This window comes from Diceros bicornis, chromosome 1 (genome assembly GCF_020826845.1).
Source record: "Diceros bicornis minor isolate mBicDic1 chromosome 1, mDicBic1.mat.cur, whole genome shotgun sequence".
NCBI lineage: Eukaryota > Metazoa > Chordata > Mammalia > Perissodactyla > Rhinocerotidae > Diceros > Diceros bicornis.
The window spans coordinates 11404101-11419009 of NC_080740.1; the positions used below are offsets into that span (position 1 = coordinate 11404101).

Below are 14909 nucleotides of genomic sequence, written 5' to 3' on the forward strand. Positions count from 1 at the left end.
ATACAAATCTATAATAGCAGTGAGTGTTTTTAGCCTATTCCTGGCCTACGAGTTTATAAATAAACAATATCAAGCAGTTATTTCCTTATTTGTCTTTGTCTTTGGCTGGAGAAGCTTGGCTGAATGGTTAGAGTTATCTCCATTATTTATTGAAAGGCACAAAATGTGGTGGGGATTCTTTATATGCTTGATACAGACCCTTGTTTCTTCTTTAAAATTCTTTTTGTATTTAAATGAAAGATACTGTGTGAATTTAGCATCCGTGTGTGTAATACTGCTTAATGTGAACTCTAGTTTTATTTACACCTAATGAAACCTAGTCAAAAGAGTTGAATGTAAAACAAGAGTAAAAAAGTAATTTAAGATTGGCACATTTTTGAAGCTTCCATTAAATCTTATGAAGTTGTACAGAATTGTTTAACTGAATCTGGCTTGACTCAACTATATTCAAATAGTATTAGCAACGAGAGACTATTTAATTTGGTGATTAGATAAAATTATTGATGTGATATTTCAAGAGATTAATTTGTACAAAAGGCATTTAAGATGTATTCTCTCATTTATGTATATACACATTCGCATATATATTCTCTCACTTTCTTTTTTCATAGAGAAATTGTAGGCTTCACTGCACACCATATTAAAAGCTGTTATTATCTGAAGATTTTATTATTGTGTCCTCTTTTAAAACATATACACCATGAAGCACTATAAGATTATAGTAAGAACTTCAGTGATCTAATACTGAACCAACTTATTCTTTTAATTATATTTTTTTGGGAAAGTAAGGCATTTAGTCATTTTCTTAAGTTTGGCAATTAGGAGTAGTTGCAACGTCTGTGGCAGAAATCATCTGTATTTATTTTGTATTTTTATAATATACTAGAGTTATGCATTGATCTCACTTCTTTTATGGTAGAAATATTTTTTCATTCATTTGATACCCATAATGCTTTGTTTAGATAGTAGAAAGGCTGAATGTATGGGTGGAATGGGATGGAGGTATAAGAAATGAACTGTAACATGTGAAAGTCGATAAGCAAGGACATGTAGTTAGGGTCAGAGTAACCCAGCCCTACACAAATAGTATTTTACGGAGATGATACAGTGAAGATGCGATGGGATACAGAGTACAGTGAAGATGCGATGGGATACAGAGAAGAGTTTTCTTTTTGTTTTTATTAGAGTGAAAGGGATAAATATAAATATATGTCTTCTAGTTACATAAAAGTGTGTAGTCTTTGTTTTTATTTAACAAACCTTGTTAAAAACATAGAAAGAGCTTCACAGAGTTTTTATCGATAGTTCATATACTTCTATATTTATGTTGATGCATAAAGAACACAAGCAATACTGGTGCCGTCTCTGTAGGGTTTTCTCTTTTCTGACTTACTAGTTAACGCTAGATGTTGATCCTTTCATACAAGGCAGAGAGCTGCTTCTTGCAACATGAACAGTCTCCCTAACAGTGGGGGGCAGGGTGGCTCCGTCATAATTCCTCCTCCTGGAAGCTTCTCAGGTTCAGCCCAAGCATGTGTGAACGGGTTCGGGGCTAGGATGAAAATGAATTCTGCAACAGTATTCCTGGGGGCGGGAGGGTGAGACACTGCGGTCCTCCGTGTGCTTCTCTTTGTCTTCATGGGTCATCGCACCCACAGGCGTCTTTTTGCACCGCCGTGATGCTGGCAGTAGGGCAGCTGTAGTCCCTGGACCCTCTCCGAGGACAACTGAATTCCACCCTGTTGAGAGTGAGGGCCCAGAATTTCCTCCTTCCTGGTGCCCAGATAAGGAGCTTTTGCTGGTGTATTTCTGAGCAGAAAAGTCCATTGGGCCCAGTGGTTGATGCCCTACGGCAATTTACAATCTAAGGAATGTTCTAAGGATCTGTGTTATTTAAAGTATGCTAGTTCAAATATTTAGATGTGACTCCTGAACTTCCTTTGGAGAAAAGGTTAATAAAAAGAACAGTAATTGACCCAATCCAGGTCACCTCTCATGAAGGATAAAGGTGTAGAGGTGTGGAGGGCTCTTCCTTCCTGGTGCTTTCCATGAGCTACCCCTGTGCAGAGCCCACGCCCACCTCCCTGCCCAGGGCTCCCTGCCCTTGTGTCTTGGATGTGGCTGCTGCCTATGCAGCTAAGTCTCGTCTCACTGTTGCGTTGGGGAGGGGTTGTCATTGTACTGTGGAAGGGTGATAAAGAAACTTCTCTTTTCCTTTTCTAAAAACAGTCTTCTCAAGGACAGATTTTGACCAAGGGCCAGAAAGAGTCTCTTCTCATTTCCTTATTGAATAGAGGGTCTCTAAGCATCTCGTTACGTCAAGGACAATAATCATTACTTTTTCTGTATGATCTGGTGAAATGGTCTTAATTTTTAATTTTTTTTCAGTTCACACAAAGAAGAATTCCTATATTTCACAATTACAATGTATATATGAGATTCTTTATTTAATTTTAAGGACGTTGCTTTGTTAAACATATTGAAGAGTTTCCATCACTTGATGCTATAATCTTAAATTGGATTTCTTTTTCCTATTGTTAATATAAAATAACAGGTTTGAAGACTGAAAACCATGTGTAGAAGGGTGATTGTATTTAATGTGAAAGGATTTGAATCCTCCTTTGTGTGTGTGAGTGTGCTCAACCAGCCTTGCTATCGATTTCTTCTGTCGTACACTGCCAAATCTTCTATTTAAGTATTGTGAAAACTCTTTGTTTTTTTCAGGTCGAATGAGTGATTTGAGTGTAATTGGTCATCCAATAGATTCAGAATCTAAAGAAGATGAACCTTGTAGTGAAGAAACAGATCCAGAGCATGATCTAATTGCTGAAATTTTACCTGAGTTAATTGAAATAGACATATACCACAGTGAAGAAGATGAAGGGGAAGACGAAGAGTGTGCAAACGCTACTGACGCAACGACCACCCCCTCAGTGCAGTACATAAATGGGAAACATCTGGTCACCACTGTGCCCAAGGACCCAGAGGCGGCAGAAGCTAGGCGTGGCCAGTTTGAAAGTGTGGCACCTTCTCGGAATTTTTCAGACAGCAGTGAAAGTGGTACTCATCAGTTTATAATAGCCATAACCGGATTGTCTACTGCCATGCAACCTAATAAATCTAAAGAAACAACTGAATCGCTTGAAATTACATGGAAGCCTGAGACTTACCCCGAAACGCCAGAACATTCTTCAAGTGGTGAGCCTGATGTCTTTCCCACAGTCCCATTCCATGAGGGAGAGCCCACGGTGGGGCCAGAATCCGTCACAGAGAGAGGTCCTGAACTTGATAATCTGGTGCATGGACATACTGAACCTGTACCTCTGTTCCCTGAAGAGTCTTCAGGAGATGCCGCCATTGACCAAGAATCTCAAAAAATGGTCTTTTCAGGGGCTACAGAAGTAACATTTGGTGAAGAGGCAGAAAAAAGGACTTCTATCATGTATACTCCAAGCATAGTTCCAAGTTCTGTGTCAGCAGATGTTTCAGAGAAAGTATCAGTTACCTTAACAGAAAATCCCCAGCCTGAGGACCCATTGCCCACTGTAGAAAGCTGGGTGGAAATAAGCCCTAGACAAATTGTAGAGCTCTCAGGGAGTCCTTCAATTCCACCTCCAGAAGGCTCTGGGGAAGCAGAAGAAGATAAAGATAAGATGTTCACTGTGGTAACTGATTTATCACAGAGAAATACTACAGATACACTCGTTTCTTTAGACACTAGCAAGATAATGATCACAGAAAGCCTTTTTGATGTTCCTGCAACCACCGTTTATTCGATCTCTGAACAACCTTCTGCAGAAGTAGTGCCCACCAAATTTGTAAGGGAAACAGACACTTCTGAGTGGGTTTTCAGTACATCTTTTGAGGGAAAGAAGAGGAAAGATGAGGAGGAGGGAGCTACAGGGACAGCTTCTACAGTTCAGGTACATTTGCCTACACAGAGGTCAGATCGATTAATTTTATCCCCTGAATTAGAAAGCTCAAATGAAGCCACATCTAGGGATTCAGCATCTACTACCAGGGACAGTTTTATGTCGTTGACAACCGCCGCACAGTCTGAGAGGGAAATGACAAGTTCTACTCTTGCCTTTACAGAAACAAATGTTTTAGACAATCTTGGGGCACCAACCACTGAGCCCAGCAGTAGTGGTCAACCTGGGGTTCAGGAAGAGCTGTCTACTGCCCCAGGTAGCCCTGTCTCTCTCTTTGTGGAGCAGGGCTCTGGAGAAGCTGCTGCTGACCCAGAAACCACCACTGTTTCTTCATTTTCCTTAGACTTAGAGCCTGAAATTCAAACCAAAAAGGAAGCAGCTGGCACTTTGGCTCCCCCTGTGGAAACTATACTCCCTTTTGAGCCAACAGGACTAGTTTTGAGTACTGTGATGGACAGAGAGATTACTGAAATTATAAGCCAAACACCCAAGGAAAACCTAATTTCAGAGGTTTTAGGAGAGCCAAGTCATGGGGCAGAAAGAAAGGGCTTATCTACAGATTTTCCTTTGGAGGAAGATTTCAGTGGTGATCTTAGAGAATACTCAATGGTATCTCGTCCCATAACAAAAGAAAAGACAGTAATAATGGAAGGCTCTGGGGATGCAGCATTTAAGGATGCCCAGATTTTACCATCTGCAATACCTACTTCAGATCACATCAACCACACAGCTGACTCTGAAGGACCTGGTGGCACCTTGGTCAGCACTTCAGCCTTCCCTTGGGAAGAGTTCACAGCCTCAGCTGAGGGGTCAGGTGAGCAATTGGTCTCAGTTGGCAGCTCTGTTGACCAAGTGGTTCCAAGTGTCGTGGGAAATGTTTCTGGTACAGAGCCCCCATTTATTGACCAAGGATTGGGAGAAGTAGGTGCTACCAATGAAGCTGATAAAAGATCTACAATTTTACCAACAGCAGAAGCTGAAGGTACTGAGGCTGCTACAGAAAAGAGGGAAGTGACGGTCAATGGCACAGTTTCAATGGACTTCCCCCAGACTATGGAGCCAGCCAAGTTATGGTCCAGGCAAGAAGTCAGCCCTATAAGACAAGGAATTGAAAGTGAAACAGCATCAGAGGAAAAGATTCAAGAACAAAAATCTTTTGAATTCCCCCAAAGCTCTGTTGCACCAGAACAAACAATGTTTGATTCACAAACAATTACTGAAAGTGGGCTCAGAACCACAGATCATTCTACACGAACAACAAAGAAGACTTACCGTACTGATAAAGAAATGGAGGAGGAAGACATTTCCTTGGCTGATGTGACTACCCAAGATCCAGATGCGAAGGGCTTGGAACCCTATGCTGCTTTCCCTGAAGTTACTGAAAAATCCCATTTTTTCTTAGCTACTGCCTCAGTGACTGAATCTATACCAGCTGAAAGTGTGGTTACAGATTCATCAATCAAGGAGGAAGAAAGTATAAAATCCTCTCCCGAATTTATGAGACCAATAAGTAAAGAGTCAGATACTGATCTTTTATTCTCTGGACTGGGATCAGGAGAAGAAGTTTTGCCTACTACAGTATCAGTGAGTTTTACCGAAATGGAGCAAATCGTTAGCACATTATATCCCCAGACTTCTGAAGTGGAAAGTTTAGAAACCAGCATCTTAAGTGATACAACTGAAGACCATAAGGGAATAGAAAATGTGACAAATGTAGTTAGACCACTCATTTCCAAAACAGACAGCATCGCTGAAGATAGTGAGACATCATCCAGCACAACCTTACTAGAAATTTTGAGTGACACCGGAAGAGAAGGACCCTCTATGGCACCTCTCCCCTTCTCCACAGACACTGAACATGCTCAAAATCAGACTCGCAGTTGGGCAGAAGAAATCCGGACTAGTAGACCACAACCTACGACTGAACAAGTCTCTAACGAGAGTTCTTCAACAGCAGAAACTAAAGAAACAACAACGTCTTCCACTGATTTTCTGGCTACAACTTACGGTTTTGAAATGGCCAAAGAATTTGTTACATCAACACCAAAACCATCTGACTTATTTTATGAACATTCTGGAGAAGGCTCTGGAGAATTGGGTATTGTTGATTTAATCCACACTTCCGGAACTACTCAGGCAACCAGGCAAAGAAGCACCACATTTGTTTCTGATATATCCCTGGAAAAACATCCTGAGGTTCCGAGTGCTGAAGCTGTTACTGTTGATGGATTCCCAACAGTTTCAGTGGTGCTGCCTCTTCATTCAGAGCAGAATGAAAGCTCCCCGGCTCCAACCAGCACACCACTGTCAAATACAGTGTCGTCGGAGAGGTCCACGGAAGGTGCTGCAGATAGTTTCCAAGACCATTTCAGGGGAGTCGAGGATTCCACCTTAAAACCTGACAGAAGAAAAGCTACTGAAAATATTATTATAGATCTGGACAAAGAGGACAAGGATTTAATATTGACAATTACAGAGAGTACCATTCTTGAAATTCTACCTGAGCTGACATCAGATAGAAATACCATCATAGATATTGATCACACCAAACCTGTAGATGAAGACATCCTTGGAATGCAAACAGACATAGATCCAGAGGTATCATCATCAGGACCACATGACAGTAATGAAGAGAACATTCAAGTTCAAGAGAAATACGAGGCAGCTGTTAATGTTTCTTTAACGGAGGAAAACTTTGAGGGCTCTGGTGATGCTCTTCTGGCTAACTACACCCAGGCAACACATAACGAATCGATGACTTCTGAAGACAGAAAAGATCACGTAGGCTTTATCTTCACAACTGGGATCCCCGTCCCTAGCAAAGAAACACAATTAGATATTTTGCTTCCCACAGCAACATCCCTGCCCGTTCCTAGTAAATCTGCCACAGTTAATCCAGAGATTGAAGTACCAAAAATTGAAGCAAAAGCCTTGGATGACATCTTTGAGTCAAGCACTTTGTCTGATGGTCAAGCTATTGCAGACCAAAGTGAAATAATATCAACAATGGGCCATCTGGAAAGGACACAGGATGAGTATGAAGAAAAGAAATACGTAGGTCCTTCTTTTCAGCCAGAATTCTCTTCAGGAGCTGAGGAGGCACTGATAGATCCTACACCGTACGTAAGTATTGGTACTGTTCACCTTATGTCTCAGAGTTTAACAGAGGCACCTAATGTGACAGAGGGATCCAGTCCTCCAGATTACACTGATAGAACATCAGCAGTTTCAGCTTTTGCAAAGTTGTCCTCTCAGACACCATCATTTCCACTCACCGTCCACTTAGGCAGTGGAGCCTCAGAACACACAGAGGGTCTCCAGCCAAGTGCTCTGCCAAGTATAGATGCTGGCACATCTCAGACATCCCCAGGAAAACTTGCAAATATTGAACTGACTTCCAGACCATCAATTGAAGAGTACTTTTACATAACTGAGCCTCCATCCTTATCTCCTGACACAGAATTAGAACCTTTAGAAGATGAAACTAAACCTAAGTCATCGGAACAAATAGAAGCTTCTCCCACAGAACTAATTGCTGAAGAAGGAACTGAGATTCCCCAAGATTCCCAAAACAAAAGCAATGTTCAACTTTCTGGAGAAGTAATCAAGATGTTTCCCAGTATTACAACACCTGAGGCTGGAACTGTTGTCACAGCTGCAGGTGGAGTTAAGTTAGAAGGTGCTACACTGTGGCCACATTCTACTTCTGCTTCTGCGATTTATGGGATCGAGGCAGGTGTGGTGCCTCAGCCTAGCCCACAGACTTCTGAGAGGCCCACTGTTCCTTCTCTGGAAATAAACCCTGAAACACAAGCAGCTTTGATCAGAGGGGAGGATTTCACAGTAGCAGCCCCAGAACAGCAAGTATCGGCGAGAATTCCTGATTCCAATAATCAGGCAACTGTAAGCACTGCAGAGTCAAATACTGAGCTTGCAACATCATCATTTCCCCTTCTGGAAACTTCTAATGAAACCGATTTCCTGATTGGCATTAATGAAGAGTCAGTGGAGGGCACAGCAGTCTATTTACCAGGTAAGGTCACATTGACAAATCTGTTTCCAAACTTGGAAACAGTCCCTTGGTCCTAATGTATATACGTATATAATTTTTACTGTGATGTTAAATCAGTGGAGATTTTTATATTGTTTATGTAACAGCAGGACAGGCCACAGTATTGGGTCCATAATGAGATGCAAAGAAAGTAAGTATAGATTATTTGTGGGCTTTATAGATATTCTTTGTATTTTTGTGGGTTTTAGAAACAACATACAATTGCAACATGGAAAAATTGAAATTGTTAATGGTGTGAAAATTCGATTTGGTTTTACTCACAAAGTATTGCTTTGTCATATGTCCCGTAGTTACACATTTTAGTTTTAAAAACAGCAAAAAAATCCTATTTTTAAAAATCTCTCATTGATGAGCATTATGACAATATCAAAATCTGTCAGGCCTTTAAAATCTGAGAGTAGTAAATAGCTCTAATAAACCTTTCACGGAGTTTGCGCAACATCAGTTGTCAGTTCATACTTTTATGTCATTTCCTTGCTCCAGATGGGGCTTCCAGCACAGTGCCTAGCCATAGTGGGTATTCATTCAGCATATATTCGAGCTGTGCTTGTCGAGAGAGGATTTCTGCTTTTTTACTGAATGGACAGAAAGCATGAATTTGACACTGGTTCAAATAGACTATTTGTTTGCTCTTCACAAAAAGGCTATAAAGCACATATTATTATCCCCATTTAAAAGGGTAGGACGTGGAGGTTCAGAGAGGTTCTGCAACTTGCTCAGCATTGCACAGCCATACCCACCATGGCAAAAGCGGGATTTGAATCCAGATCAGCCCCACTCCAAAGTCCATGGTCTTTTCACTGCTCTTTGCTGGTTTCCTATTAATATAGTATGAAAATGAATAATTGATATTTAATGATATGTAAGCCAGAAGTCTTGGAATATTTGCTTTGTAGAATTTATTTTCCTTTTAATCTATCTTGATAATGTTGAGAAGTCTGCTGTAACAGTGTTTTCCAGGAACATTATTTAAATAACAATGTCAATGGAATCCACGAGTAGCCATCACCACCTAGCTGCTACCTAGAAAAACAAAAAAAAATCAGTACTTTAAGGGCTGTGTTGGTTGAAAATACGTTTGATTTTAATGACTATGTTTTACAACATGGCTATACTTAGAATTATTCTTCTGATTGTTTCAACATTATCTTTTGTTCCACTAATGCTTCAGTTTGTTGTGCTTCAGAGAGAGTAAAATAGCCATAAAGTGCAACTTTTATAAATGCCTTGAAGTATTTTATGAATAAAATTGATCAAAGGTGGTTGATGGATTTTTTTGTTGTCTCTTTATATTTAATCTGTAAATGGTAACCTAGTAATCTGGCCTATATTTATTCTTTTGTAATTTAGTTGAAATATACTTCAGGTTGGTGAGAACATGCTGTAGAGATCATTGGTAACAACTATGTACATAGAGAGAGAGTTAGGGTCGACAAATCACTGCGAAATGGGTACCAGTTGTCAGTCCACAGTGTTTACCTAGAATTAGAGCTTCGTCTTCATTGCAAAACAAATGTCACTTTAGGCTAATTCAGTAAACAGCAGCTCATGTTGGATCGCCTGGTCTATCCGTTGCAGTTTCAGCTTCGAGAGATTAATACAAACTGTTTAGGGTAGAACAAAATTTGTAAAAACAAAGCTTTTCTCCTAATCTAAACTACTGTAAATTCACAAAAAGACCTACTTTCTTGCCAAATCCTTGTCCCATACTCTCAGCTTGGTGTCTAGTGTGTGCGGTGGGAATAATCATAGCACTTCACATCTGCGGCACATCCCGGTTTTACAGAGCACTGTCACATATGTGTCCTTTTGATTTTGCACTGAGGGCAGCATATAGATGTGCTGTTGATGGTAGCCTTGTCCTTAGGCCATGTGCTTTCAAAGGCAGAAGGCAAGAATGCCTAGGGAAATTTTAAATATTTTTAGAACTATAGGAGTCTTAGAAAAATTGGGGTCATTCTTGCAGAAGTAGGTGTAAGCATCTGAATTCACCTAATTACATTGTTGAACCCACACGTGTGAATGTGTTTCTATCAAGTCTTTCTAGTAGTTCAGAACTTACTTAACACTCGGAAAGTTTGAGTTGGACTTTCCTGTGTGTTAAAGTCTCAGTTATCTTCCATAATAGTACCCGTTTATCCGAATATTCCTTAAGTTCATGTTTCAGAGGTAGACATTATCTGTTTTTCATATGTAATTATTTTAGGGTTTCAGGACATAAGATTCTTGAAAACATGGTTTTTATTCCATATAAAACCTATTTATTTCAATTACTTTGGAAAACTTATAACTCTCATTTGGATTCTTGAACATTTTGAAACTTAAGTGATTCTGAAAAAGTATTCAAATAATAAATATAAGCTATTAATGTAAATGCAATTATCCAAGCAGTATTACAGAATAATATATGTGCTTCAAATAGTGTAAAAGTCTTTGCATTTAGAAAATATATTTTAAACTGTTTCTCCTCATAAATTTGTGTCTCCAGCCTTTGTGTTTATCCACGAAGAGTGTCGATTTTATTTGTGTTTTAATGAGAAAATTGTAATAAAAATTTGGGGTTTCATTTTAGGTGAGGTTTTTGTATTTGGGTTTGTTTTTATAGAGTAGAGTTTAATCCATGTGTTGCTTTTCTTCAAGTATAGTTTAAAGGAGTACATTTGGAACGTGTTTTTGGAAAAAGCATATTAATGTAGCAGAAGAGACTTCAGTGCACACTTTCGAAGAAAAACAGTTTCTGAGCATTAAGTGGTAAAAGGCAATAATAATTCAAATGATGGTAACAAGCCAGTCTGCTAAAAAGAATGCATGTTCTGTGTATCCAGCCATTTCACATGAACTAACCTCGTTTAAAAGAATACATTTTCCATTCACTGTGCACATATGTGTAATCATTTTTGACTAAAATCAATTGCCATTATCATGCCAACTAAATCTGCAGTAGACTATATTAGTTGCCAGATACTGTACAAAATATTGTTTAAAAATAACGATGATTGAATCTCAGAAAAGAATAGTCGATTTGTAACAATTAGTTATAATGCCAAGAAACACTCCAGAAAGTAAACTTAATGTTAATTTTTATGTGTAGTATCTCTAAATTGCTATGGTTAAGCTTATATTATGGTAGCAATAAGTGGCATTTTATGCTAAAAAACATTGAAACGTAGAGATGAGCCTAATTGCTTTCCTTACTTTCCTGAACATGGTAGGACCTGATCGTTGCAAAACGAACCCGTGCCTTAATGGGGGCACCTGTTATCCTACTGAAACTTCCTATGTGTGTACCTGTGTGCCAGGATACAGTGGCGACCAGTGTGAACTTGGTAAGATGTCTTTGCCTGAAAGAGTGTCCTGCTTTTCCAGAAGATATGGTGGGGGAGAAATTATGTTGTTCAAATAAATCAGAGGATTTCAGAGAAACTCATGTGTAGATGAGTTATATGTTAAATAAAGTTAAAATCATACAGTAATTTAAGTAGAGTCTAGGAAATGGGGACAGATGTTTACTGAATTTTGTTAATATATCCAAGACTCAGAGAAGCTTGCTGAGGTCAGCTATGTCTTTTTGTGGTTTTTACCTATAGGCTTTACAAATGTAAAGTTGCATAAATGTCAACAAAAAAATTTGAATCTATCCCTCAAATCTTCACATCAATAATTAACTTAAATACAAAAAATGTTTTAGAAAGCTGTATTTAAAAGTTAGGGTGTTTGGTTTTTATGTTTTGAGATCACTTGCTCCTCTGATGTGGAATGTGAAAGAGCCTTCTCTGGCTCTCCTAAGCAGCTAGCCTGACCCACCTCTACTTCAAGGACTGTTGAGACTGTTGTCCTCCTCCTCTCTTTTGGGTTCAAGGAATAGAATTGTCTCTTTACTAAATCAGTTCCTTTTATTCCCATTCTTATTTAGGTTTTCTTTAAAAAACAAAAAAGACCACTGTTTTGATTTGGCTGAATACAGACCTTGCCTCTGATGAAAGAAATGATGGGATATATTGGCCAGGTGCTTTTAGAGGTACCACGATGGTTTTCTCATAATCATTGAGTAAAGAAGGCCCACAGAATATTGGGATAAAATCCCCAACATTCATATTAGAAGAGTGGTTGTCTTAAAAAAAAGTCAACAAAGTTAGTAAGCTATTTGTGTGCTAATTAGTGGGGACATAGACATAGCAATAGATAACATTTAAGAAATAATTACATCTTAGATGCTTTTATACACATATATATTTGATATTTATCTGGCCTCGATTCTGTTTTACATTAAAATCAATTAAAATAATTTAATGAGTTAATGTATGTGAAGCTCTTAGGACAGTGGCTGGTACTTAGCAAGCGTCATCAAAGTGTTTGGTATCTTTACTGTACAATATCATCATTACTAAGGCCATTTCTTTAGGTAAGAATCATTATATACCTCTTGGAAATTTAATTTACTTTGATATTCATTTTTTAAATCTTCTTTTTATTTAATACAAACATTAATTAAATTTTTAGTGGAATCGCAAAATGCTGTGGGAATAAAGTCATTAATTTCATCAGAGGAGATCGTGGAGGTCTGTGTAGAAAGGTTGCATCTGCTATAGATCTTCAAGGTGGGGAGGATTTTGATAGGTGGTAGTGGGAGACTTGGACATAGCAAACAAAAGCACCGAGACCACAAACTACAGAATGTATTTGGGTGACTGCAAGTATTCGGGCATGCCTACTTATGGGTTTGTGGGAGAGAGACATATTGGGAGAGAATATTAGAGAGCAGTTTGGATCTAGACAGGTCTGAGGAGATCCTGAATCCAATGTACTCAACAGTTCTACATCAGACTCGAGTTGAGTGATTCAGAGACTTCAGTGTGCATCAAAATCAGCTGGAGGACTTGGCAAAACACAGATTGTTGATCCTCCCCCCCCCACCCTAATATCTGATTCATTAGATCTGGAGTGGGCCTAAAAACATGCATTTCCAACATTCTCAGGTGATGCTGATGCTGCTGGGCCAGGGACCACACTTTGAGGACCACTGCCCTATGCAGTTGGGATCTATGGAATATTTGGAAGCCAATGAGTAAACTTATCATGACTATGTCTAAAGAAGACGACAATCAGCAAAGTGAAGGATATATGGGAAAGGGAAGGGCCCAGAGGCAGGGAGGCCAGTTAGGTATTTTCAGTATTCCACATGAGAGGTAATCAGAGCATGATCCAGGATTGAGGGTGGGAAGGCTAGGGAGATTCTTTATCAGTTTCAGGACTCATGAGACTCATCTCAAAGAAATGGAGACAATGACCCTCCTCTAAATATCTTTGAAATTTTCTTAGGGTTGCCAGGTTTAACAAATAAAAATACAGGAAAGTCAGTTAAATTTGAATTTCAGATAAAAAAAGAAAATTTTTTTTTAGTGTACATATGTCCTAACTATAATATGGGACATACACTAAAAACTTTTTTTTTTTGTTTTAAATCTGAAATTCAAATTTAGCTAGCTATCTTGTATTTTATCTGGCAAACTTACACTAAATGGAATCTTTTGACTCTTTTTGAAAGTACTTTTGTGGCTTTTATGGTTTTATTTCAGATTTTGATGAATGTCACTCTAACCCCTGTCGCAATGGAGCCACATGCATTGACGGTTTTAATACGTTCAGGTGCCTCTGCCTTCCGAGCTACGTTGGTGCACTTTGTGAGCAAGGTGAGAGCTATGGCAATGTTTGTATGATGAACATTACTGGTGCTTCGTTTCAAATGTTACTTCTAGACAGCCTTTTGTCATAGTGATTTGGATGTTTTTAGCAATTTTGGCCATACTGCATATTCTTTCCTGCACAGGAAATTCACAGGTTACCTAAATACATTAGGTTTGCTTATCTGTCCAAAGTTCACAACATCTGAAAAATTGTGTTGACTCAATCATTGTTGTTTTGCTGATAGAATGCAATTGCAGACAGGCACACTGAGCTGAATTTAAGAACACCTAGCCAACAAAAGGAACATTGTTGTAGGTATTCTTCTTGAGGACAAACTACGCCTGGACCATAATCCACGTATGTGGCTTGTACCACGGAGTACTGAATTCAGTATTAGTTGCCTTTATTTTCTCTCCCTGAGCACTTGAGACTCAATGGGCTTTTTTTGCATAGTCAATCATCTCTGGAGACGGAGTTGATAGAATTGTTAGAATACATTAGCTTTGGCTTGGCAAACACAACGTAAAAGATATTGCGAATCAGTTCAACAAGGAATTTTACTGAAGAAGCACTTACTTTTTGTGAATGAAAGAAAAGCCTATGTTCATGATTGCTTGACTCTCGTGACTCCTGTAATTTACATTTTATGGCCAACCTGAGAGTGTATGTTAGGTGGTTAATGGTAACATTTCTTAGTCCATCAATCAGAAACAGATTGCACGCTCAGCACACTGAGCTTTGAAACGTCAATTTCCTCTACTTAAAGCCATACAGTGGTTTGGCTTTGACGAAAGCTCCTAGTGCCAGACTTCCATTCTACGAGACAAAATGAAAACGTAGTAGACACTCAGACACATTGGTCTGGCCCCAAATTCTACTTCGTAGTGTTAATCCAGAAGTCACCACAATTAAAGCAAAACTAGAAGGAGCATGTATTGAAATGCCAATAGAAGAGGATGGGTGATGGCTGAGTTTTTAGGGATTTTTTTTCTTTGTCTTTATTGCATAGGATGAATCTGTTTTAGAATTTTAAAAGGTAGATATGAAAATTGACCAAGCAAGATCTGCCTTTTAAAGGAAAACAGTAAGAAAGATGCCATTTGTTGAAGAAAACAAAGGGTGAGATACTTGAGATATTCAAATACATTAAAATGATTCTAGCTTCCCTACGTTCTAAGTACAAGGAGCAATTTAAAAAAAGTCATTCATTCAATAAGCAT

General features: G+C 38.9%; 1 protein-coding gene across 2 annotated transcripts in view; it reads left to right on the plus strand.

The window, feature by feature from the left end:
- Positions 1–14909, plus strand: part of VCAN (versican) — a 105531-nt gene that overhangs the window by 60756 nt on the left and 29866 nt on the right. For both annotated transcript variants that reach the window (XM_058525967.1, XM_058526022.1), the window contains 3 exons: positions 2725–7965; positions 11217–11330; positions 13581–13694. In XM_058525967.1, coding sequence (XP_058381950.1) covers positions 2725–7965; positions 11217–11330; positions 13581–13694 — 5469 coding nt within the window. The remainder of the gene's footprint in view (positions 1–2724; positions 7966–11216; positions 11331–13580; positions 13695–14909) is intronic.